Genomic DNA, 23,667 nt, shown 5'->3' on the forward strand with positions numbered 1-23,667 from the left:
TTCTGTACAAACCCTGAACATTTTATACAAATCTTACATTTTGTATCCAAAACGAACGCAACACCACAAGGAGCCGATGCAGCGTCTTGGGGAGCGGAAGGGGAAACGTCGACCTGCCTCCATGGCAGCCAAGAGGGGATCCCCCCCCCCCCCAGCTAGAAGTGGGCGGTCACGCGATCGATCTCCAGGAGATCTTCCAGGATCTGTATGGGGGGGAAGGAGAAGAGGAGACGGGGCTGTGAAGGAGCCAGGAAGGACCCAGGTGGGCCCAAGGGGGAGGCTGAGCCCCTAAGAAAGAAAGAAAGAAAGAAAGAAAGAGAGGAGAGGGGAAAGAGACGGGAGGGAAAGAGAAAAAGGAGAGAAAGAGAAGAGAGAAAAACAGAAAGGAGAGAAGAGAAAAAGGGGAGAGAAAGGAGAGAAAAAGAAAGGACAGAGAAAGAGGAGAAAGGAGAAAGAAAAGGAGAAAAAAAGGGAGAGAAAGGAGAGAAAAAGGACAAAGGAGAGAGAAAGGAGAAAAAAGGAGGGGAGAGAGAAAAGGAGAGAAAGAAAGGGAGAGAAAGAGAAAAAGAAGAGAAAAAGGGAGAGAAAGGAGAGAAAAAGAAAGGAGAGATGAGAAGAAAGGGGAGAGAAAGGAAAAGAGAAAAAGAAAGGAGAGAGAAAGGACAGAAAGGAGAGAGAAAGAAAAAGAAAGCAGAGAAAGAAAAAGAAGGGAGAGAAAGAAAAAGAAAGGACAGAGGAGAAAGAAAGGAGAGAAAAAGAAAGGAAGACAGAACGAGGAGAGAGAGAAAGAAAAAGAGGAGAGAGAAAGGGATAGAGAGAGAGAAAAATAGAAAGGACAGAAAGGAGAGAGAAAGAAAAAGAAAGAAAGAAAGGAGAAAAAAAGAAAAAGGAGAGGACAGAAAGAGGAGAGAAAGAAAAAGGAGAGAGAAAAGGAGAGAGAAAAATGAAAGGGAGAGAAAAAGGAGAGAAAGAAGAAAAAGGAGAGGAGAGAAAGGGAGAGAGGAGAGAAAAATAGAAAGGACAGAGAAAGGAGAGAAAGAAAGGAGAAAAAGAAAGGAGAGGAGAGAAAGAGGGAAAAGAGAAGAGAGAGAGAGAGGAGAGAAAGGGGGGTTCCACCCCCACCCACCCCAACTCTTCCCAGGGACGGGGCCTTTTCATTCCTGGGATTGGGACCCCTTGCCAAGCGACCTCTCCCCGCAGGATAACTTCACACAAGGCCACTACAGGCCGTCCTTGACTTACGACCACGACTGAGCCCCAAAGTGATGCTGCAGAGGGAGAATTACGTTGAGTTTTGTCCCATGGTAACGTCCTTCCCAGCCCCGGTTGTTAAGCGAATCGTTGGGAGTTGTTCAGTTAGTAACCCGGTTGTGAAGTGAATCTGATTTTTCCCAATGGATTCGGCTTGTCAGAAGGTCGCAAAAGGAAACCCCCGGGACCGTCACAAATCCGAGACGGTGGCCAGGCGCCTGGATTTTGAACACGGGGATGCTGAAGCAATGGGGGTGACCCTTGCTCAGCGCCGTTGTAACTGAGTGGCCACCAAATGGGCCGTCGTAAGTCGAGGACTGCCTGTATTGGTAGAACCATGGATTTCTTCGGCCACAAATCACTCGGCTTCCATTTTGCCGATTGCGGTATTATTCTGCGACTTTTCCCAGCTGTTCCTCCCCAATTGGTGCCTCAGCTGCTATTGCGACGTCAGCGAAGGGGATTCTCCGTCCTCCAGGTGGGGGGGGCAAGGGGGCGCTTCGTTTTTCCCAGGAGGCAACTGGGCTTCCTTGGGCTTTTTTTTCCTTTTGAAGATGTTTCGCTTCTCTTCCCAGAAGCTTCTTCAGCTCTGACTGGATGGTGAGGAAATGGAAGGATTGATGCTCCTTGCAGATACATTTGCATCCTTTGAGTGAGTCGTTGAGGCCACTTGGAGGTTTGCCTGGGTCCTCGAGGGTCGGAAAATCTGCACTACTCAGGTGGCAGGAAGTGGGCCCGGCTGGTCTGGTGAAGAGAAGGACCAGGGGAGACAGGAGAGCAGCCTCCCAATATCTGAGGGGGCTGCCCCAGAGAGGAGGAGGAAGGGGGTCTCAAGCTATTCTCCAAAGCACCTGAAGGCCAGACAAGGGAATGATGGATGGAAACTGACCAAGGAGAGATTCAACCCAGAAATAAGGAGAAACTTTCTGACAGTGAGAACAACCAACCCACGGAACAGAAGTTGCCCTCGGAAGTTGTGGGAGCTTCATCCCTGGAGGCTTTCAAGAAGAGACTGGGCTGCCCTCTGTCAGAAATGGTGTAGGGTCTCCTGCTTGGGTGGGTGGGGGTTGGACTAGATGACCTACAAGGTCCCTTCCAACTCTGATTATCTGTCCTCTGACCCTGAGGACACAGACAAACCTCCAGGCGGCCTCAACAACCCTCTCAAAGGACGCAAATGACCAGCTCCGTCTGCCAGGAGTATCAGTCCTTCCATTTCCCTTCATCCAGTCGGAACTGAAGAAGCTTCTGGGATGAATTCAAAAGAAAAAAAAACAACAAGGAAGTCCCGTTGTCTCCTGAGAAAAAAGCACCTTTGGGTCAAGGAACCAGTTTTGTTTTTTTCCTTTTCCACGTCAGGTGTGTTGTGGGCCAGGTGTGTGTCTGTCTGTCTGTCAGGATCCAAAAGTCCCCCAGGATCTTGGCCTGTTTGTTTCCAAGGACTTTCAAGAACTATATTGAATTATTATTATTATTATTATTGTTATTGTTATCTTGAGTTGTCGCGCGGCGACTTGGCCGTGGCAAGTTATCCCATTCCGGCTGCGTTTCATCCAACCCCCACCTCCCAAGGGGGGGTGTGTCCTCCCTCCCTCCCTCCCTCCCTCCTTCCCCCCCAGACCTCCCCCCGCTGCTCACAATGTCCGGCGTGGTGCCGATTTTCTTGGCCAGCTCGCTGCGCTCCATGGTGCTCAGGTAGAGGTAGCGGTTGAGCAGCTCCCCATCGAGGATGTTACGGACGGCGTTTTGCAGGATGCGTCGGTCCACGTGCAGCACCCTAGGGCGGGAGGCGATGTGGCCGGGTGCCCAGGCTGCCCACTCTCCTCCACCCCACCCCATTCCCTTCAGGGCCCAACCCCCACCCCCCGACACCGCCCCGGGGAGTACCTGAAGGCCCGGGGGTTGAGGCCAGCGTGGTGGGGCAGCATGGAGGTCAGGGCGTTCTGCAGCATCAGGAGGCGCCGGTAGGTCTTCTCCTGCATGGGCAGCAGCAGCCCCATCCCCCCGTCCAGAGTGGCTGCGGAGGGAAGGACACACCTGTCCACGGACTCACGGCGGCAGCGCCCAGGGAACCCTGGACCGGCAACCTGCCGCTTTGCAGCCGTTTGGGAGTTATGACCGATTCCCCAAAACGGTTCCAATGTTGGAAATCCATTGGTGCTCGGCGACACGGATCCCTCCCAATCCTCTGTGCTCTTGTTTCTAATTCTCTACTCCCCTGCTATGGCACACCTGTGGCACGTGAGCCCCAGGTGGCACGCGGAGCCATTGGGGCCGGCATAGCAGCTGCAGGCAAACTTCCTGCACCTGTGTGTGCCTCCTTGAGGCCTTTTTTGGCAGGAAGTAACGGAACGAGCCTGTTTTTCGGGCTGCAGAGGCTTTCATCTACCTTCCTGCAAAGGTTTCTCTACCTTGGCCTGACTTTGATCCCTTATGGGAGGGGCCATCACCTCCCAGCCTTACTCCCCAGTGGCCCCTTTCATCTCAGCTGCTCTCGCCTTCTGGCAGCTCTGTGCATACACACACTGGGACCAGGCTCCCCTGGGTCCTCTGCCTCGCTGCTGCCAGACTCCGGAGGCTCCAGAGGCAGCACCCGACTCCCAGATGGTCCTGGCGCCATCCCTGCATCGGAGGCAGGGCCCTCGCCCGAGTCCTCTCCAGACTCCCTGACTGGTCCCCTCTCTTCCCCACCGTCCATCTCCGCTGCCAGCGAACCACAACCAAGACTGCCTGCGCTCCCAAAGAGGCAGGATTCCCCGGGGCTAACACCCGGGAAGGTTGTGTGAATGGGACGAGAAAAGCGCCCCATCCTGGGGTCTCCGAGGATCTCCTGCCCCTCCCCTCACTCACCAAACCAGGTGATGTGCTTGTTCTCCCAGGCGTTGGTCTTCTTAGCCGGCCCTTCCAGGGCTCCCCGGCACGGCGTCCTCCAGAAAGCGTTGACGTGGCCGCCCACGTGGAAGTCCGCCCGGCGGAGGAGCCGCATCCCGCCAAAACTCTCCTTCGCTGCGGAGGAAGCCAAAAAAACACGGTGGGGACTACTGCAGACTTGGGGGGTATGGGGGGAAAACTAAGAGGTGAAACATGGGCCTCTTCCTTTCAACTTGTCATTAGAGTAAAGGCGGGGTGGGAATGTTGACTACTAATGGATTACCGCATTTTTCGCCGTATAAGACACTCCGAAGTATAAGAAGCTTTCGGGGAGGAAAACAACTGAAAAATAAACCTGCCTCCTAGCCATTTACCTCCTTGCAGCAAACAGCCTGTTTCAGTTTGTTTTACTTTCAGCACCGCCTGATTAGCACAAGCAGCCGATAGTCGGATTGGCCTCCCCACCAGCAGCTGTTTCAGGCTGCAAGGATCAACATCGCCTATCACCCGCCTCCGCGGGCCCCTTGTTTGGCCTCCGCATCCCGTTTTTGGCCCGTTCTGGCCAACGGGGATCAGAACGGGTGGAACGTTTGGCGTGCAGAGGCAGCAAAAGGTGAGGGCAATTCCCGCAGCTTGAAAGAGCCGATCGTCGGGAGGCCGATCCAACCGACAATCAGCTGCTCGTGCTAAATCAGGCTGCGGTGAAGCTGAAACGGTGTTTGCTGCCAGGAGGCAAATGGCTGGGAGACAGATGCCGAAGTGGGGTGGGGGGGGTTGGCTGGGGCTCCAGCAACATTTCCTGTATAAGATGCACAGACATTTCCACCCACTTTTGGGGGCTGGAAATGTGCATCTTTTGAATCTGAAAAATAGGGTCATTTGGAGAAAGGAAACTTCTGCCGTTCCTTCGGAGCTGGGGAGGCTCTGGGAACCATTCAAGGTCTGGTCAACGGGTGTGCAGGAGGCGGCAGATGGTTCCCATAACAAAGAGAGCTTGTTTATATGATTCTAGGTCATGGGTGCCAAACTCGCAGTGCCATGTTGCTGTCACGTGACATATCGCGGCAGTTTTTTTTTCCCCTTCGCGGAGCTGGGGTGCAGCCTGTGCATGACACACCCGGCCCACGGGCCACCAGTTTGACACCCCTGATCTAAGTGGAATCCTGGGGGTGGGGGTTGTTTCGGGCTGGGAAATTCATCATTTAAATATTGGGAACTGGTGCCTTAGAAGTTCCAAGGTTCAGTTTTACCTCATCCTTCCTCCGTGATATACTCGACAAACAGTAAACTTTTTGCAACTGAAATGATCCTAAGACTTTTACTTGGATACTCAAGCTGGATATTGACCTAACCCTGAGATGCCCCCCATCCCAGCTCCTGACTCCTAGCATCCTTCCAACAGGAGCCTGGGACCGGCCGAGGGGATCCTCAGGGACAGGATGGAAAAGTGACCCAAAGGTGCTTTTCCCAAAAGGCAACTCAACTTTCGTGACTGTTTTTTTTCCTTGAAAATGTTTCGCTTCTCCTCCAAGAAGCTTCTTCGCTTCTGACTGGTAGGGGAACGAAAAGATTGATGTTCTTTCTTCTTTATATTCTCCTCAACCCGGATGACTGCAAAGAATATACATTCTTCCATTTGCCAGCGGTCAGTTAGAACCGAAGAAGTTTCCCGGATGAAGAGCAAAAAGTTCTCAAGGGAAAAATAATAATCAAGGAAGTCCAGTTGCCTTTTGCAAAAACGAAGCTTTGGGATAACCCTGACCTGAGTGATAGAGAATAACCTTAGAGGCAAGTGAACCTGGATCCAAATCTCCCTAGAACAGAGATAATATCTCAGTCCCTCTCTCTTCCCCCCCAGAGTCATGGGGAGTTACGGAGGAAGATAAATTTAATGAGTAATAAATTCCGTTGCTTCTTCTCACCTTCAGGCAAGTACATGTAGACCAGGAGGTTACGGTCCCTGTCGGACACTGCAAAAGAAACGTCACTTTTTTTCAGTGCCATCATAACAGCTAAACAGGAGCCAGCAAGTGAAGCAGCAGCCCAAAAAGCTAATGCAATCCTAAGTTGCATTAACAGGGATACAATCGAGATCAAGGGAGGTACTAAGACCACTCTATTAAGCCTTAGTAAGGCCACACCTAGAGTCCTGCATCCAGTTTTGGTCACCACACTATAGAAAAGAGGTTGAGATTCTGGAAAGAGTGAAGAGAAGAGCAACCAGGAAGATGAGGGGGCTGGAGACTAAAACATACGATGAACGTTTACAGGAACTGGGCCTGGCTAGTCTGGTGAAGAGAAGGACCAGGGGAGACAGGAGAGCAGACTTCCAATATTTGAGGGGCTGCCCCAGAGAGGAGGAAGGGGGTCAATCTATTCTCCAAGGCACCCAAAGGCCAGACAAGGAACAATGGATGGAAACTGAACAAGGAGAGATTTAACTTGGAAACAAGGAGAAACTTTTTGACAGTGAAAACCATCAACCCATGAAACAGAAGTTGCCTTCAGAAGTTGTGGGAGCTTCATCCCTGGAGGCTTTCAAGAAGAGACTGGACTGCCATCTGTCACAAATGGTGCAGGGTCTCTTGCTTGGGCAGGGGGTTGGACTAGATGACCTATAAAGTGCCTTCCAACTCTGATTATCCGATTATCTGTCACTCTGAAAGGCCGCTAAATGAAGCATTATAAGTTGAGGACTGCGTGTTATCTTCCTGGGATTGCACAGCTCCCTGGTGAAATCCAGGCATTCCTTACAAGGTTGATCCTCTCCTTTGCAATATCATAGCTGCTTCTTTATTGATGGATTTGCCCTCGGGCCATCTCAAAGCGCAGAGTTCCAGAAACAAATTATGACTCAAGTTTGACAAAAGCCATTTCAAATGGAATTGGGAATAAAACGTGATTTAAAATGGAGATGGGATAAAATACGATTTAAAATGAAATGGGAACACAAGAAGAGTCTAAAATTAAATTGGGAACAGAATCCAATCATTTAAGATCGAGATAAAACGTGGTGAAATTATATTTCGGGGTCAGCCCTGCAATCTACCCCAATCGGTCCCACCTAGGCAGATCTCTACCAAACCAGAACCGCGCTGTGTTATTTTCAGATTCTCCCTGCGCTCCAGGTCAGTGGTTTGGGGATGGGTCTCCTTCTCCTTCCCTGCCCTCCCCCAGTACCCCTTGGCCAGCCTTGGGGTGCAGAGCGAACTCTGGCCCCTGAGTCTCGGCCACCCCCACCCTTTCCCCAGCCCCCCCCCCTTGGGACCTACCAAGGAACCCCAGCTGGGCATTGTCCACCATGAAGTCCACGCTGTAGACCTCCAGGGGTTTGGCGTCCTGCGGGTGAGAGAGAGAGAGACGCAGGGAGGTCAGCAGGGGAGGCCCAGGACGTGGGCTGGAAGTGGGGGGTGGTGGGAAGAGCGGCAGCCCCCTCCCCACCGCCGTGCTCAGGGGTCCCACCCGGCTGACGAGCGAGAGGGTCTTGCTCTCCTCCTGGTAGCGCAGCAGGGAGATGCTCTTCATGACGTCAGCGGCCAGGATGAAGTTCTTGACGCTGATCATCTGGTGGATGTAGAGCTGGGTGTCGATGAAGGCCATGCCGGTCAGGTCGTTGTCCTTCAGGCTCCAGAGGAAAATCTGAGCCAGGGGACAAAGCGGGCAGGACGGTGGGCAGGCCAGCCTCGGCTCTCGGGGATTTGCACCCCACCCCCCGAAGAAGAAACCCCCTCGCAGCCACCTGTCCCATATCATCCTTGTGATGACCCAAAGGGGCGTGGCCCAAAGGCAACCCGGTCAGAGAAGCAAGGAGAGTCCCTTTATTGTCTCCAACTTTGCCCCCCAATGTCCAGGTTACCTTCTGGCTGGAGAAAAAAACTCTCCCAGGAACAGCCTTTAAGTGGAGGAAATTCAGTCCAAAAACATACTACACACAAACTGTAACTAAAAATCCACACAAACCGCGTTGACGTAATTAACTGGACAGGGCAGGAGAAGGAATTGCAGACTTGAAAGGCCAGCAAAGCACACACACAATTGGGAAGACGCCAGGAACCCGGATAAGCCACGACGAGACCAGATAAATTCACGATTTGCTCCCAAACAACTTGCTGTGCGCAGCTTCCCTTTTTAAACGCTGTGTCCCCAACTGCGGCTAATGAAGGGGATCAGGGCCCTTTCCTCCCCCATAAGCCATGCAACCCACCTTGCTCCCTTCTCTGTTCCCCCACTGCGTGCCCTAGGATGAAGAGGGGGTGGGCCTGGGTCTTCCTCCGAACTCCCTCTCCCTTGCTCTCCCTCTCCCCTGCTCTGGCCAGCCGGACTTTGCCCTTCCCCAGTTTCCTCCACAACCACTGGAGCCACACTCCCGCTCCCTGTCAGCTTCTCGCCTTCCTCCTCAGATTCAGACTCGACAGGGGCAGGACAACCCTTGGCCACCAGAGTCAACATCTCGAGCAAGAGCCGGCTCTTCCCAACGGGCCCCAGCGGGATCTCCTTCGCCTCCCACGTGGGCTCCCCGACTATCCTCATTCATAATTACATTTACTGAACTGCCCATTTTGCTACTCTGGGCGGTTTACGATACAGGGAGTCCCTGGCTTATGACCATTCATTAAGTGGCCATTCGAAGTTACAGCGGCACTGAAAAAAAGGAGACTTGTGACTGTTTTTTCACACTCTGTGACCGTTGCGACATCCCCGAGTTCCCCGGATCAAAATTCAAGAGGCTCGGCAACCGGCATGGACTTATGACGGTTGCAGTATTCCAGGGGGTTGTGTGAGACCCCCTTTTGCAACTTTCGGATGAGCGAAGTCAGTGGGGAAGCCAGATTCACTTAACGACCGTGTGAGACTCGCTTAACAACTGTGGTGATTCGCTTAACGTCTGTGGCAAGAAAGGCTGTAAAACTGGGCAAACCTCACTTAACAAGCGCCTGGCTTAGCAATGGAAATTTTGGGGCTCGATCGTGGCCGTTAAGTCCAGGGCTCTCTGTATTAAAAAGATTAAATTCGACAACGCCTGTACACAAGAGGAAGTAAATAATAATAATAATAATAATAAAATTACTCAACCCCAATTAAAGGGTGGGGAGAGGGAGGGAGCAGGCTGGGATACCCTATGAGATCCTTCTGCTTCTCTCTGCTCTGCCTGACCCCCGCCCCCCCCGGCATCAACCCCCCCAGGATCCCTCAGAGGCCCCCCTCCCCAATTCCCAAAGTCCCAGGGCTCCTTGGTGGGCTCAGAGCTCCGTGGTTTTCTTGCAGACGTTTCATAACCCAACTAGGTAACCTCATCACTGCCGGAAGGGACAAAGCCCCTCCTCTCCTAGCACTGATGAGGATACTAGGTCGAGTAAGGAAATGTCTGCAATAAAACCAACGAGCTCATTATTTCCTTTTCCGGCTCCTTCTTCTCAATTCCAACCACTGATAAAATGTATTCCATACCTCATGATATTCTCTCTCTCCTTTATCTTTTAAGTTCTAACTTCAGCCTGTCCATTTCGGCACAAACTAGTATTTTCTTTACTGTCTCTCCTCCTAAGGGGACGTCTCTACATAACGGGGATCTGTAGAACTGACACTGAGGTTATGTAGGCAAACTCAATGGAGTAGAGTGGATAAAATGGCTGTATAAAATTAGCAACGTGTGAGGTTTTATGCTGTAAATATAAACGTACAATCCTGGATAGAATAATAGTATAAAATTAGCAAAGCATGACTAATACAGTAAAATGTTATTTGTTTTATATTTTAGTGTGTATGGCAGGGACAATGCCAGGACGGTGACACTTTGTCCAATATTTTAGTATGTAATCCAATAAAATTTTGTAAAAATAAATAAATAAATAAAACCAATGAGCTCAGAGCACCAAGGACCCCACAGTCTGTCTTCTCCTCCTCCTCCCACACTTCACTCCCTTCTAGCATTGATGCTGTTCCCTAGTTGGGTCATGAAATGTCTGCAAGGAAACCACCCAGCTCAGAGAACACCAAGGGCCTCACAGTCCTTCTCCTCCTCCTCCTCCTCTCTCTTCTAGCATTGATGCTGTTCCCTAGTTGGGTCATGAGATGTCTGCAAGAAAACCACCAAGCTCAGAGAACACCAAGGGCCTCACAGTCCTTCTCCTCCTCCTCTCTCTTCTAGCATTGATGCTGTTCCCTAGTTGGGTCATGAGATGTCTGCAAGAAACCACCAAGCTCAGAGAGCACCAAGGGCCTCACAGTCCTTCTCCTCCTCCTCCTCCTCTCTCTTCTAGCATTGATGCTGTTCCCTAGTTGGGTCATGAGATGTCTGCAAGAAAACCACCAAGCTCAGAGAGCACCAAGGGCCTCACAGTCCTTCTCCTCCTCCTCCTCCTCTCTCTTCTAGCATTGATGCTGTTCCCTAGTTGGGTCATGAGATGTCTGCAAGAAAACCACCAAGCTCAGAGAGCACCAAGGGCCTCACAGTCCTTCTCCTCCTCCTCCTCTCTCTTCTAGCATTGATGCTGTTCCCTAGTTGGGTCATGAGATGTCTGCAAGAAAACCACCCAGCTCAGAGAACACCCAGGACACACACACACACACAGACACACACCCCTGTTCAACCCTGAGCTTCAAATCTTCTCCTTTACGGCAACCAAAGGCCTAGCTGGGAAGCAGCAGCAGCTGCCCGGCCTTTGGCCCTTTCTGGGTCCCCGAGCGACTCACCTTCTGGCCGATGGCCGACACCAGGTAGCCGTTGCAGTGGCAGAGGGCAGTGACCGGCCCCTTCTGCTCCTTCTCGTACAGGACTTTGAACTTGTTCTTGGTGAGGGGCTGGCCCGGCTCAGGAACCACCTCGATGATGTCCATGATCAGGATCTGCCCAAAGAGGGTCAACGGGGGAGGAGGAAGCCTCAGAGTCAGAACAGAACAGGAGCCGGAAGGGACCTCAGAGGTCTTCTAGTCCAGCCCCCTGCTCAGGTGGGCAGGATCCCCTCTTCAAACTCCGTCATTCAGTGACTGAACTTCTGGAGCGGGTGAGACAAACACAGCTTGGGAATTGGAGCAGGGGGGCAGGGAAGAGCTTCACAGAGAAGCCAGGGAGGGTGTTTGTGTGTGTGTGTGTGTGTGTGTGTGTGTTGTGTGTGTTGTGTATGTTGTCTCACCCGCCCCCTGCAGGTGACTTCTTCTCCCTGCATCAGGCAAGTCCCCACGGCGATGTAGCCCTTCAGGCCGGAGACGGTTTCCTCGCTCTTCAGAGAGACCGTCTTCATGCAAGTCACGTGTTCCCACTCCTCCAGGTCGATCCTGAAGAGCAGAGGGTGGGATTGTTTTGGGGGGGGTGGGGGAGAGAGAGGAAGGCCTTAGGACCGCCACGGAGCCCAAAACATCTGTTGCTAAACGAGCAATTCGCTCAGCCGGTTTCTCGCCACCGTCGCTAAGAGAATTGCCGCACTTAAGTTAGTAACACCGTCGTTCAGGGAATCCAGCTCCCCCCCCCTTGGACTCGGCTCGTCTGAAGGTCGCAAAAGGGGTTCACGTGACACTCCCCTCCCCCCCGGGGACACCGTGACCGTCATAAACACGAGTCGGTTGCCAAGCCTCTGAATTTTGATCCCCTGGCTAAGGGTGGAAAAAAAAAACAGTCGTAACTTTTTTTTCCGGGGCCGTCGTAACTTTGAATGGTCACTAAAAGGAAGCTGTTGTGAGTCAAGGAGAACTGGTCAGCTGCCTTTCGGTTAGGGTTTCCTGCCTGCCCTCCTTACATGATCCCCACGACCCACGAAAAGGAAGGCAGGAAGAGGGTGCGGGGGACACTGGACCAGACGGGGCAAAACGGCCTGATCCTCCCTTCGGGGCTCTGCCCATGGGACGCCTCCCCCGGGAAATCCTCCCCCGGCTTCACCCCCCGCCCCCCAGGATCCCCAATCCCCCCCTTTCTCACCTGGTGTTGGGGATGGTCTCCCAGCTGACAGGAGAGATCAGCTGAATAGAAAAGGCCTCCTGCAGGGGGTGCATGTAGCGGTCGTCTGCGGAAGAGAAGGACGGGGGGGTGTCTGGCGTTTGCCCTCCCCCGCCCCCACTTCAAGAGGGAGGAGGCGGGCTTGGTACCGATAAAGGGGGCGAATCTGTAGCTCAGGGTTGAAATGGGGAGGGGGGGGGTCCTTGGTGCTCTCTGAGCTTGGGAGGTTTTCCCCACAGACATCTCATGACCCTACTAGGGAACAGCATCAGGGCTAGAAGGCAGTGGGGTTTGTGGAGAGGAGGAGGAGGGGGAGGAGGAGGAGGAGGAGGAGGAGGAGGAGGAGGAGGGGGAAGAGGTGGAGGAGGGGAAGAGGAGGAGGAGGGGGTGATGCTTGGTGCTTTCTGAGCTTCATGGTTTTCTTTCAGACCTTTCATGACCCATCTAGGGAACATCGTCAATGCAAGAAGGGAGTGGGCTGTGTGGTGGTGGTGGTGGTGGTGGTGGTGGGAGGAGGAGGAGGAGGAGGAGGGGGACGACAACTGTGAGATCTTTCATGCTCTCTGAACTTGGTGGCTTTCTTGCAGACCTTTCATGACCCAACTAGGAAACATCATCAGTGCTGGAAGAGAGAGGAGTTTGCAGGGAGGAATAGGAATAAGAGGAGGAGGAGGAGGAGGAGGAGGAGGACTGTGAGATCTTTCACGCTCTCTGAGCTGGGTGGTTTCCTTGCAGACCTTTCATGACCCATCTAGGGAACATCATCAATGCAAGAAGGGAGTGGGGTGTGTGGAGAGAAGGAGGAGGAGGAGGAGGAGATGATCTCTGAGCTTGGTGGTTTTCTCGCGGATGTTTCACGGCCCTACTAGGGGACCCCATCCAAGTGAGCCGGAGGAGGAAGAGGAGAGCAGCTGGGAGCCCCCGGGAGCTCTATTATCCATGTGCAGCCCAGAGAGTCACTGCCTTGAAATCCAGCCCTTCCTGCCCCATTTAAAGGGCCCATCGCCCATTTCCCCTCCCGGGACGCTAACTCAGCAGCTCGGGGACCCTTGTCCGTGGACAGTCTGGCCAAGCTCCTTCCCTGCTCCTCCTCGCCCCCAAGACCCTCCCCCGGGGCAGCCCCTGGGAGCATCTCTCTGGAGGGGTCACCCTCAGGTCGGGCAAGGCTTCCGCGTGGAAGGGCCCCCGGGTGGAGGATGTGGCCCTTCGAGCCCCCCCCTCACACCCACCTCTCTCGATGGTCTCAAACTCCTTCTCCTCTCCCGTCATGTGGGGGATGCGGCTGCAAATGTTGTTGACGCTGGTGGACACGGCGTACACCTAGGGAGGGAGTTCGGATCAAACCACAGGGAAGAGACGGGGATACGCGGCACGGAAGAAGAAGGAGATTCCCTCCTGCGAGATCCCGCGAAGCCGCTTTTTTGCAGGCTGAGGATCCGCGAATCCACAACCTGGACACGGTCACGCAAGAGCAACAAAGCGTCTTCTGACGTTGTAGAAACGTTTCGGGGCGTCACCTGAACCCGTGTCGCAAACGAATGCAGGAATGTCGAGAGAGGAGGAAACGGAGACGGGAGCAATTCAGTTTCCAAGCCAATCTAGCATGACCCAGAGGACCCAGCCCTACCTTGGACTCCACGTGATAGGCTACGTAGTGGGCGGTGCAACGCAGCGGGATCTTCCGGACGGGCCACGGCGCGTCGTAAGAAAGATAGGCGGGCAAGACGCTGATGCGCAGCTCCCCCTGCAGGACAGGACAAGAAGTCAGAACTCCCTCTACCACCGGGGGGTCTCCAACCTTGGCAACTTTTAAGACTGGTGGACTTCAGTTCCCAGAATTCCTCAGCCAGCCAGGGTGAAGTTGAAGCCCCGCCAAGTCTTAAAAGTCTCCAGGTTTGTAGAGGGACCTTCCTTGTTCTAACCTCTGGGCACGAGGCGGCTTACCTGCCGGTTGAAGTAGAGGAAGCCCTTGGGGCAGTTGACGTTGTGGAAGGGGGCAAAGGACTCAATGGGGCCATCTATGGTCATGGGGTGTAAGCGCAGGGCTCCCCGAGATGTCACCAGCAGCCAATGGGGAGAGGGCCCACAGATGAACACCTGAGAAAACACACAGGTGCTTTTGTTGTGCAAGGCATTGGGAGAGTTAACCTGCTTCTCCAGGTTGGCCTTCTCGACTCCTTCGGATCGGTACACAGTCCCCCACCCCGACCCCGAGACCTATTCAGCAGACGCCCCAAAGAGGCTCTTCCTGGACTGTCCTGCCCCTGTTGGGAGTCTGACTCCGAGGGAGAGGTGGAACAGCCCACAGGGAGTGGGAGCGTGGCTCCCGTGGCTGTGGAGGAAACTGGGGGAGGGCACAGGCCGGATGGGCCTTCAGAGGAAGACCCAGGCCCATCCCCTGTTCATCCTAGGGCACGCAGGGAGGAACGGAGAAGGGAGAAACGTGAGTGGCATGGTCTACGGGGGAGGAAGGGGCCCTGATCCCCTTCATGGGAGGACTGGTTAAAAGGACAAACTGTGCATGGCAAAGTTGTCGGAGCTTATCTGTGCTTTGGCTTCCTCCCAACTGTGGTTGCTGCGTTATCTGGTAGGGGTCTGCAATTCATCATCCTTGCCTGCTGTAGTAATTCCTTCAGTGTGGTTTGTGTTGGGTTTTTTATTTCGAATTAGCTTTACTTTGGGTGCGGACGGCATTTACTCCCTCCGTAAACTGTTTTGTTTAAGAGTTTGATATCCTGCTGAGGATCACTGGACATTGGGGCCGAGTTGGAGGCATTCAAGGGGCTTTCTTCTATTTTTGTGTCTTGGTTATTTTTGTGTCACGCTCCTTTGGGTCATTCACACTGACCCTCTCCACCAGGAGACCCCCAACGCTTTGGTCTCAGTTGCTCCTAAGAGAATTCCCACAGCCCCTCCTGGCCTATCCCTCTGTGCCCCCACTCCCCAAGAATTCTTCACTTACCCCCGAATAGCCGTAGATGTCTTCAAAGTAGCGGAAGCGAGCGACCCGTCCTCGAGGGGCTCCCGCTTCCTCGCCCCCGGCGCTCTCAGACTTCTTTTTGGATGGCCGCGATTTCTTTTCCCGGAAGTTGATGTTGTGGGGCACCTGGTTGGAGGAGAACCGAGAGAGAAGGTGCGCAAGAAAGAAGAGTGGAAGGGCGGCCTACGGGTGGGATGGCAGCCCCCGCTGGCTGCCCCTCCGATCTGCCCCTTCCCTGGTAAGGTAACACTGAGACATGGAGGAAGGAGGTGGCTGCCCTCTCTCTCTCCCTCTCCCCCCCCCTTTGCTGATGTGGGGATGTCACAACTGCAGAGGTTGTTACCTTTTGAACCGCACTTTGAGGTTGGCCTGGGCCAGCTGAGAGTCGTGGTTAAAGGCCTCGTAGATGAGCAGCTCTTGATCCACGTGAACCTGGCAAGAGAAATGGGAAGCCCAGCTGAGAGACACTCCAACCCCGGGGCTCGCAAGGCGCAGCTCCGGGGCTGCAGGCGCCAGTGACCCAACTGTGCTTGCTCTGAACCGCCCTCCCTCAACTCCCTTCCCCAGGGACCGAGTCACAGGGAGAACCAGTTTGGTCCAGTGGTGAAGGCTAGAAACCAGGAGACGGTGAGTTCTAGTTTTCTAGGGTGACTTTGGGCCAATCACCAGGAGACAGGGAATTCTAGTCCTGCCTTAGGCGTGAATGTTGGCGGTGACTTCAGGCATTCTTCTCTCTCAGCCCAACCTGCCTCAAAGGGTTGTTGTTCTGGGGAAAATGGGAGGATGAAGGAGCATGCCTTGAATTACATAAGAATGACTACTCAAGAGTCAGCTTCAACCATATGATGGGTGGCAAATAAAACCTGATAAATAATAGAAGTGGACAGAAATAAAGAGCGTAAATGAAGCGACTTAAGTTCCCCTGTGAGCGATGCGTTGGTGGATAAGGAAGTCACCCACAAAGAGATCACCACAGATCCCAGATCCTTCTCCACTGGCTCTCTACAGGAAGAGTCTTCCCAGTTTCACTTTCTGAAAGCCCTCTTAGACTTTTTTTTTTAAAAATCAGAGCTTAGACAAGCTTTAAATGCCCAGCTGGTGCCGTAACGGGACACTTGAACAAAACCAGTTAATTTCTAAGTGTGACCAGAACTTATTGTGCCCAGTTGTTACTCTTATCTCCTGCCTAGGATGTCCCAAAGCTGCTTTTCCAAAAGACAACTGGACTTCCTTGGTTTCTTTTTCCTTGAAAAGGTTTCGCTTCTCATCCCAGAAGCTTCTTCAGTTCTTCAGAAGTACTCCTTCGGTCATTCAGAACGGAAGAAGCTTCTGGAATGAGAGGCGAAATGTTTTCAAGGGGAAAAAAAATAAAGCAAGGAAGTTCCAGTTGCCTTTTGGAAATGCAGCTTTGGGACAACGGTGACCTGAACGATGGAGAATCTCCACGGAATCTGCAAGGTTTATCTAAAGCCTCTCTCTGCCAAAGTCACCTGGACTGCACATTCTTTCGATAGCGCCACTGCTTCATGGAAATGGCCGCTCGATCTTCTGCGCCTAACTTTAATTCGGCTTTTTATAGAACTGAAACCTCACTTGGTCCTGACAGCTGCCAGGATCCCTCAGGGCAAGCGACCCTCAAGCCCAAGGGTCTTCAAACTTGGCAAGTTTAACCCCCAGAATTCCTGAGCTAACATGACTGGAGGAGGAATTCTGGGAGTTGAAGTCCACCAGTCTTAAAGCTGTCCAGTTGGAAGGACCCTCTTCAAGACTCACCAAGAGTTAACTGTAACCAGACAACACGCTGCTTATATAGACATTGAAACTGTCGCTCTTTCTTTATATAGTAAAAATTTAAAAATAAAATAAAGCAAACAAGACTCACCAAGAGGTACGGCCGGCTTTGCCGATTCCCCAGGGCTACCAGCAGGACTTCCTTGACCAGCGGCATCTCTGTCTGGCGCATGACTTCCTCCTTCTTGGTCTCCCCCTGGCTGGCGGGTTGCCCAAAGGAGCTGTCCACCAGCACCCGCTGCCCCATGGGGAAATTCTTCACCAGAAAGACCAGGCGCCAATCGGGCAGCTGATAGATCTGAGGGAAAGACAAGACGACACTCGAAGGAACCCACAAAGGTGCTTGGTGGAGTTGCCAAAAAAGCGCACGCAGTCCTGGGCTGCATTAATAGAGGGATACAATCCAGATCAAGGGAGGTACTAATACCACTCTGTAAAGCCTTAGTAAGGTCACACCTAGAGTGCTGCATCCAGTTTTGATCACTACACTATGAAAAAGATGTTGAGACTGTAGAAAGAGTGCAGAGAAGAGCAACAAATATGATTAGAAGACTGGAGGCTAAAACCTACGATGGACGGTTGCAGGAACTGGGCCTGGCTAGTCTAGGGAAGAGAAAGACCAGGGGAGACAGGATAGTAGTCTTCTAGTATTGGAGGGGCTGCCCCAGAGAGGAGGAAGAGGGTCAAGCTATTTTCCAAGGCTCCTGAAGGCAGCATAGATGGTACCTGGCTCAATAGTCGTAACTGTGAGAGGGATCTTGGACAATCAATCACTTAAATAGGAGCCATCCGTGTGCGGCAGCCGCCCAAAAGGCCAATGCAATCCTAGGCTGCATCAACGGAGGGATGGAATCAAGATCACGTGGAATGTTAATATCGCTTTATAAGGCCTTGGTAAGACCACACTTGGAATCCTGCATCCAGTTTTGGTCCCCATGATGTAAAAAGAAAAAGATGTGGAGACTCTAGAAAGAGCACAGAGAAGAGCAACGAAGATGATTAGGGGACCAGAGGCTAAAACGTATGAGGAACGCCCAAAGGTGCTTTTTCAAGAAGCAACTGGATTTTCTGGTTCCAGAAAGAGGATTTTCTGGGTCCAGAAAGGTCCTCGAAAAAGCACCTTTGGGACAACCATGACCTGGATGACCGAGAACCTCCACAGACCTAGGAAGAACGGTTGCAGGAATTGGGTTTGGCCAGTCTAGAGGAAAGAAGGACTAGTGGGGACACGGTAGGGGGTCTTCCAGTATTTGAGGGGGGGTCAAGCTATTCTCCACAGCACCTCCAGGCAGGCCAAGAAGCAACGGAGGGAAACTAATCCAGGAGAGAAGCAACCTGGAATTAAGGAGACATTTCCTAACAAGGAGAACGATCAACCCGTGGAACTGCTTGCCACTAGAAATTGTGGGTTTACTTTACTTTATTGTCACTGCACTTCGGGGGTACAACGAAATCAAACACCATCTCCAGTGCACATCATGACTATGAAAATAAACACAAACACACATCCTTCACACATTGAACCGGAAACCACCCCGACGCTACACCAACCCTGTGCTCCGTCGCTGGAGGGTTTTAAGAAGAAACTGGACAGCCACTTGTCGGAAATGGTGCATAGGATCTTCTGCCTGAGCCGGGGGTTGGACTAGAAGACCTCCAAGGTCCCTTCCCCCTGTGTTATGCCGGTGGAGCTTCCAGGCTCACCTCCATGGTGCCGTTCTCCCGGACCAGCATGCACCAGTGGGTTGGCTCGGCCTTGTACTGGTGGGAGTCCTTGTCCGCCGAGGGCAAGCTGCTGCGCCGTGGCTCCTCCTTGGTGGGGCTGAAGAGGGTGCTGGAGTCCCCATACAGCATCTCTTCTTCATCGTCCACCGTGTTGCTGCAGGGGGGTGGATTTTGTGCGTTTGTAACGTTTACGGGAACGGCCATCTTACCTCCAGGTCACTCTCAAGGGGAGGGAAGAGAAGGGGCTCATGGGTGGGTGGGGGGAAACTTGACCCCTGACCCTCCTCCCCCCACAAAGACCATAGAGATCCACTCTCCAGGTCTCAAGGCTGTTATGTTTCTTGGCTTCACTGAACAGGGGTCTCCAACCTCGGGAACTTTAAGCCTGGCAGACTTCAACTCCCAGAATTCCCCAGCCAGCTTTGCTGGCTGGGGAATTCTGGGAGTTAAAGTCCGCCAGGCTTAAAGTTCCCAAGGTTGGAGACCCCTGCCATTAACAGGAGGGGACTGAACAGTCCTCGACTTTTGACCACAAACGAGCCCGGCATTTGTGTTGCTAAGCGAGACGGCTGCTAAGTGAGCAGTGCCTCCTTTTACGACCTTTCCTGCCACAGCGGTTCCTCCCCCCTTGAGTTGGCTCTTCAGGAGGTCGTAAAACCATTCCCGCCCCCCCCCCTCCTCCCCCGGGGACGCTGTGATCGTCGTAAAAATAGGCGTCCTTTGCTAAGCAGGTCTGGATTTTGATCGCGTGACTGTTGGGGAAATGCGATGATGGTGGCAAGTGTGAAAAACGGTCCGGAGTCCCTTCGTTTAGTGCCGCGGTGACTTCGAATGGTCACTAAGGAGATGGTTATAACTCGAGGACTACCTGGGAGGGGTGCAAGCCAGGGCGGGGGCAGGGGCCTTTTTAAGAAGTGGGCATCTCCTTGCGCCCCCCGCACCCCCCAATCCTCCCAAAGGTGCCCCCTACCTGAGGTCCTGGATGGGCGCCTCTGATTCCGACTGGCTCCGCAGGGAGAGCTCGTCGCGGGAGCTGGACGAGTGGCTCTCAGTGGTGAACATCCCACTAACGTCCCGGTAGACGCAGAGAGCGATGACCCTTGATTGCTGGGAAGGGAGACAAGAGGAGGGCCGGAGGGTCAGCGCCAAGGGAGGTGCGATGCCAAGCATCAAAATGGGGTGAAGCTCCGTCTCTCTCTCTCTCTCTCTCTCTCTCTCTCTCTCTCTCTCTCTCTCTTTCCCTCTGTGAGTGGGACGGGCAGTTCTTAAATACAATCATTAAACTGGAAACTAAGCTAAACTAAACTAAACTAAATAAAATAGTACAATAAAGAATAAATAAATTAAAATAAATAAAATTAGAATGGAATGGGATGGAGTAAGAATAGAATGAAATAAGAATGGAATGGAATGGAATGGAATAGAATAGAATAGAATAGAATAGAATATATAGGATAGGGTAGAATAGAAAAGATAGGATAGGATAGGATAGGATAGGATTGATAGGATAGGATGGATAGGATAGGATGGATAGGATAGGATGGATAGGATAGGCTAGGATAGGATGGATAGGATAGGATAGGATGGATAGGATAGGATAGGATAGGATGGATAGGGTAGATAGGATAGGATATGATGGATAGGATAGGATAGGATAGGATAGGATAGGAAAGGATAGAGTATGTTTGGATAGAATGTACAGAATACAGAGAATCGAATCAAATTGAATGAAATGAAATGAAATAATGAAAGGAAAGGAAATATAAGACAAGGGCCTTCACTTTCTTCCTCTTCTGCTTTTAAAAACACCGCCCTGTTCCCAACAGGGACTATATCTGCCAGTGCTTTGGCTACCTTCATCCAAACAACCACAAAGACTGACCGCTCCTGCAACCCACCTCCCAAAGGTGAGTCACCTCATATCTGAACAAACGGCCCGTCTTACATGCTTAAACATCCCCACCCCGAAGCCTAAATAAGGAAATTGTTGGGAAACTGCCAGAGAGGCTGGAAGGAGGCGTCAAGTAGGGACTCAGCTTGGAATCCTTGTGCAGCCGCAAGATGCTTCAGCTTGAGCTCCCGCTATAGCAGGGCTCTCCAAATTGAGCCCCTTTAAGACTTGTGGACTTCAACTCCCAGAATTCCCCGGCCAGCCATGCTGCCCACAGTCCACAAGTCTTAAAGGTGCCAACTGATAAGACCCCTGCCGGCTGGGGAATTCTGGGAGTTGAAGTCCATCAATCTTAAAGTGACCAAGTCTGGAGACCCCCTGCTCTAGACCCATGAAACCTTGTCTGTTCACTCCCATGGAAAGGCAAGCAGATTCTTGTAACTCAGGCAGAAAACAATAAAGTGGTTTGCTCTGTGATGGTGAACCTCTGGCACGCGTGACATTTGTGTGGGCACGTGAGCCCCAGCCAAGCTCACCTGCACTGTACATGCACATGCCTCCCAGCTTATTTTTGGCCTGTTTGGGCCATTTTGGCTCTCTCGGAGGCTCGAGGTAAGCCTCGGGAGCCTGAAAAACAAGCCTCGGGAGCCTGGAAATACCAGAAGGGCCAAAACGGGCCTGTTTTTTTGGCCTCCTGAGGCTGCAGAGGCTTCCTTCAAGACTCTGGGAGGGCGGAAATGGCCTCAAACAGGCCGAAAATCAGCTGGGAGGCGCATGTATCCGCAGTGCAGGTAAGGGGGCGGGGTGGGTGTTGCACATGCATGTACGGGGGGGGGGCATTGCATTGTGGGTGCTGAAACGTGCCCGCTTTCAGCACACCACAACAGAAAGGTTCACCATCGCTGCTCTAGCCATACACAAGTGGCTCTGGTTGCTGCCCCCTGATAGAAACCAAGCCAACGTGACTGAGCCGCACACAATTTACGTGGCTTCTTCTTGCCAGCCAACAGGGACTCAAGAGGTCCCTCAAAGCCCAGGGGCTCTTCAGCGTGATCCATCCCTTGGACAGAAGCTGCTGCTTTGGCGATTTCTTTCCAGCCATCTTGGAATGACTGGACTTGGGGCACAACTCCCTGAGATCCGCGTCTCTCACTCACGTGGTGCAGCTGCGGTTTCTGTAAGGTCAGGCGGTGCGTCCGGCCTCCGTAGGTGTCGCTCTTCAGCACGAACATGGTCACTTGGCCTTCAGAACTCATGATCACCACGTAGGGATCGGCCACGGCACAGTGCACAATGGGGGAGCCGAGGTCCACCGGGATGAAATGTAGCTGGTTCACTGGGGAAAGAGGCGTGGCCAGCTGAGGAATTGGTGGGTTGTGGTGCTTCAGCCTGAGGGGAACGTGCCACGCGCCTAAGGGGGACTGAACGGCGCCACCTCATGCCAACTTTGTGGTGCTCTCCAAAGTAGAGCATAGAACCGTCCACACCACGAGTGTGTCAAACTCAATTTCATTGAGGGACACATCAGGACTGTGGTTGACCTCGGGGGGCCAGATGGGCGTGGCCTACTGGTGGGTGTAGCCAGCTCGATGCCATTCACTGGGTGTGGCCTACTGGTGGGAGTGGCCAGCTTGATGCCACTCCTCAAAGTGCCGGCATTTTCATCTTCACATTCGGTAAACCGGGCCAAAGCCACGCTGGCTGGCTCCTTACAATTCCCAGGATGGTCCTACCGGCCGGATCCCACCACATCGTGGACCAGATCCGGCCTTGTGTTTGACACCCTGGTCTACACCATGATCTCAACTGCAGCAACGTTAAGATGTCTGGACTTCAACTCCCAGAATTCCCCAGCCAGCATGACTGGCTAGGGCATTCTGAGAGTTGAAGTCCAGACATCTTAATGTTGTTGAAGTTGAGAACCCTGGGTGTAGACAATTCCTCCTCTACCACTGAATTATTGGACTTCCAAAATGGGGACACCTGGAAAAGTGAGCCAGGTAGCGTTTTTGTCCTCACCTCCTTCCAGCAGGCGGATACCTAGAGGGGACACTTGGACGATGTAGCGGTTCTCGCCAATGTTGCCGGAATATACGGTAGGGCCCTGAGTGGCAAAGCCGCTGGTGTCCAGCTCCATGATCTCCTGGCCGGTCTGCAAGATCTGAGAGAGGAGAGAGAGGGAGAAGACTAACAGAGGGCAGATATACATAGCTGAGAGCCAGATGAACTAGCGGTTGGCTGTCCTTGCTGAGAAGGGACATGGCCAGTGACTCTGGCAGGGATGGATTCTCTACAAAAGCATCCTGCTAGCCAAGAGTCACCCCATGCACCCCCAATTCAGTCCTCAGTCTTTGTTGTTTCTGCTGACCTCCTTCAGTCAACCCCTCACTTGCCCAAGGTGGATCTTTGGACTGCCATGGACCTCTTGAGGAAGGGACATGCTCAGTATGTCAGGGCATCTCAGAGAGTTCATGTCCACCAAGGCAAACCCAACCCAACCCAACCCAATCTAAGCCAAGCCAACTCAATTCAAATCAAACCAAGCCACTTCAGCCCAAACCAACTCAAGCCAAGCCACTCTACACCAATTCAACTCAAACCAACTCAAGTCAAACAAGCCACTCCAACCCAACTCAACTTCTCAACCCAACCCAACTCAAGCTATGCCATTCCAACCCAACCCAACCCAACTCAAACCTAACCCAACTCAAGCCAAGCCAACACAACATAGCTCAAGTCAAACTAAGTCATTCCAAACCCAAGGCAAGTCAACTCAGCTCAAGTCAAACAAAGCCATTCCAACCCAACCTAGCCCAGCCCAGCCCAATCCAACTCAACCCTTCAACTCAACCCAATAATCTCCAACCCAATCCATTCAAATCTAATCCAAGCCAAACCAACTCGACCCAACCAAACCCAATCCATCCAAACTCTACTCTAAGCCCATCCAACCCACACCAAGCCAAGCCAAGCCACAGAGAAGCACCCACCATGGTGGAGTCTTCACGGCTCAGGATGAGGAACCCATGTCGCTTCCCATCTTCTGCTGGCTCAGGTGGAGAAGGCTCCTTCTCAGTACCTTCTTCCTGAGTATCTTCTTCCTGCTAGAAAAGACACGGAGGATGCTGTCGGGGCCCACGCTCCATCTCAAGATCAATAAACATGACATGGTCAGAGGTCAGAACCAGCCCAGGTCATTGTATTGTATTAACAAGACTCCACAAAAAA

The 23,667-nt window shown here is 52.6% G+C and overlaps 1 protein-coding gene across 4 annotated transcripts in view; it reads right to left on the reverse strand.

Annotated features, from left to right (window-relative positions):
* CPSF1 (cleavage and polyadenylation specific factor 1) overlaps positions 1 to 23,667 on the reverse strand; it is a 44,581-nt gene continuing 20,914 nt past the window's right edge. For 2 of the 4 annotated variants that reach the window (XM_087931865.1, XM_087931863.1), the window contains exons 18-38: positions 23,430 to 23,540; positions 22,459 to 22,600; positions 21,597 to 21,775; positions 19,519 to 19,655; positions 18,528 to 18,702; positions 16,915 to 17,121; positions 15,377 to 15,464; positions 15,015 to 15,160; positions 13,997 to 14,149; positions 13,680 to 13,796; positions 13,282 to 13,372; positions 12,035 to 12,119; positions 11,256 to 11,397; positions 10,816 to 10,968; positions 7,585 to 7,761; positions 7,395 to 7,461; positions 6,045 to 6,092; positions 4,102 to 4,257; positions 3,139 to 3,268; positions 2,890 to 3,028; positions 1 to 203 (exon numbers count right to left, since the gene is read on the reverse strand). In XM_087931865.1, coding sequence (XP_087787991.1) covers positions 156 to 203; positions 2,890 to 3,028; positions 3,139 to 3,268; positions 4,102 to 4,257; positions 6,045 to 6,092; positions 7,395 to 7,461; positions 7,585 to 7,761; positions 10,816 to 10,968; positions 11,256 to 11,397; positions 12,035 to 12,119; positions 13,282 to 13,372; positions 13,680 to 13,796; positions 13,997 to 14,149; positions 15,015 to 15,160; positions 15,377 to 15,464; positions 16,915 to 17,121; positions 18,528 to 18,702; positions 19,519 to 19,655; positions 21,597 to 21,775; positions 22,459 to 22,600; positions 23,430 to 23,540 — 2,691 coding nt within the window. In that variant the 3' untranslated portion in view covers positions 1 to 155. Of the gene's footprint in view, positions 204 to 2,889; positions 3,029 to 3,138; positions 3,269 to 4,101; positions 4,258 to 6,044; positions 6,093 to 7,394; positions 7,462 to 7,584; positions 7,762 to 10,815; positions 10,969 to 11,255; positions 11,398 to 12,034; positions 12,120 to 13,281; positions 13,373 to 13,679; positions 13,797 to 13,996; positions 14,150 to 15,014; positions 15,161 to 15,376; positions 15,465 to 16,914; positions 17,122 to 18,527; positions 18,703 to 19,518; positions 19,656 to 21,596; positions 21,776 to 22,458; positions 22,601 to 23,429; positions 23,544 to 23,667 lie in introns of all 4 variants that reach the window. The other 2 variants (XM_087931864.1, XM_087931862.1) reach the window with 1 other exon arrangement.

This window comes from Pseudonaja textilis, chromosome 3 (genome assembly GCF_049901715.1).
Source record: "Pseudonaja textilis isolate UNSWEBS1 chromosome 3, rPseTex1.2, whole genome shotgun sequence".
In the NCBI taxonomy this organism is placed as follows: Eukaryota; Metazoa; Chordata; class Lepidosauria; order Squamata; family Elapidae; genus Pseudonaja; species Pseudonaja textilis.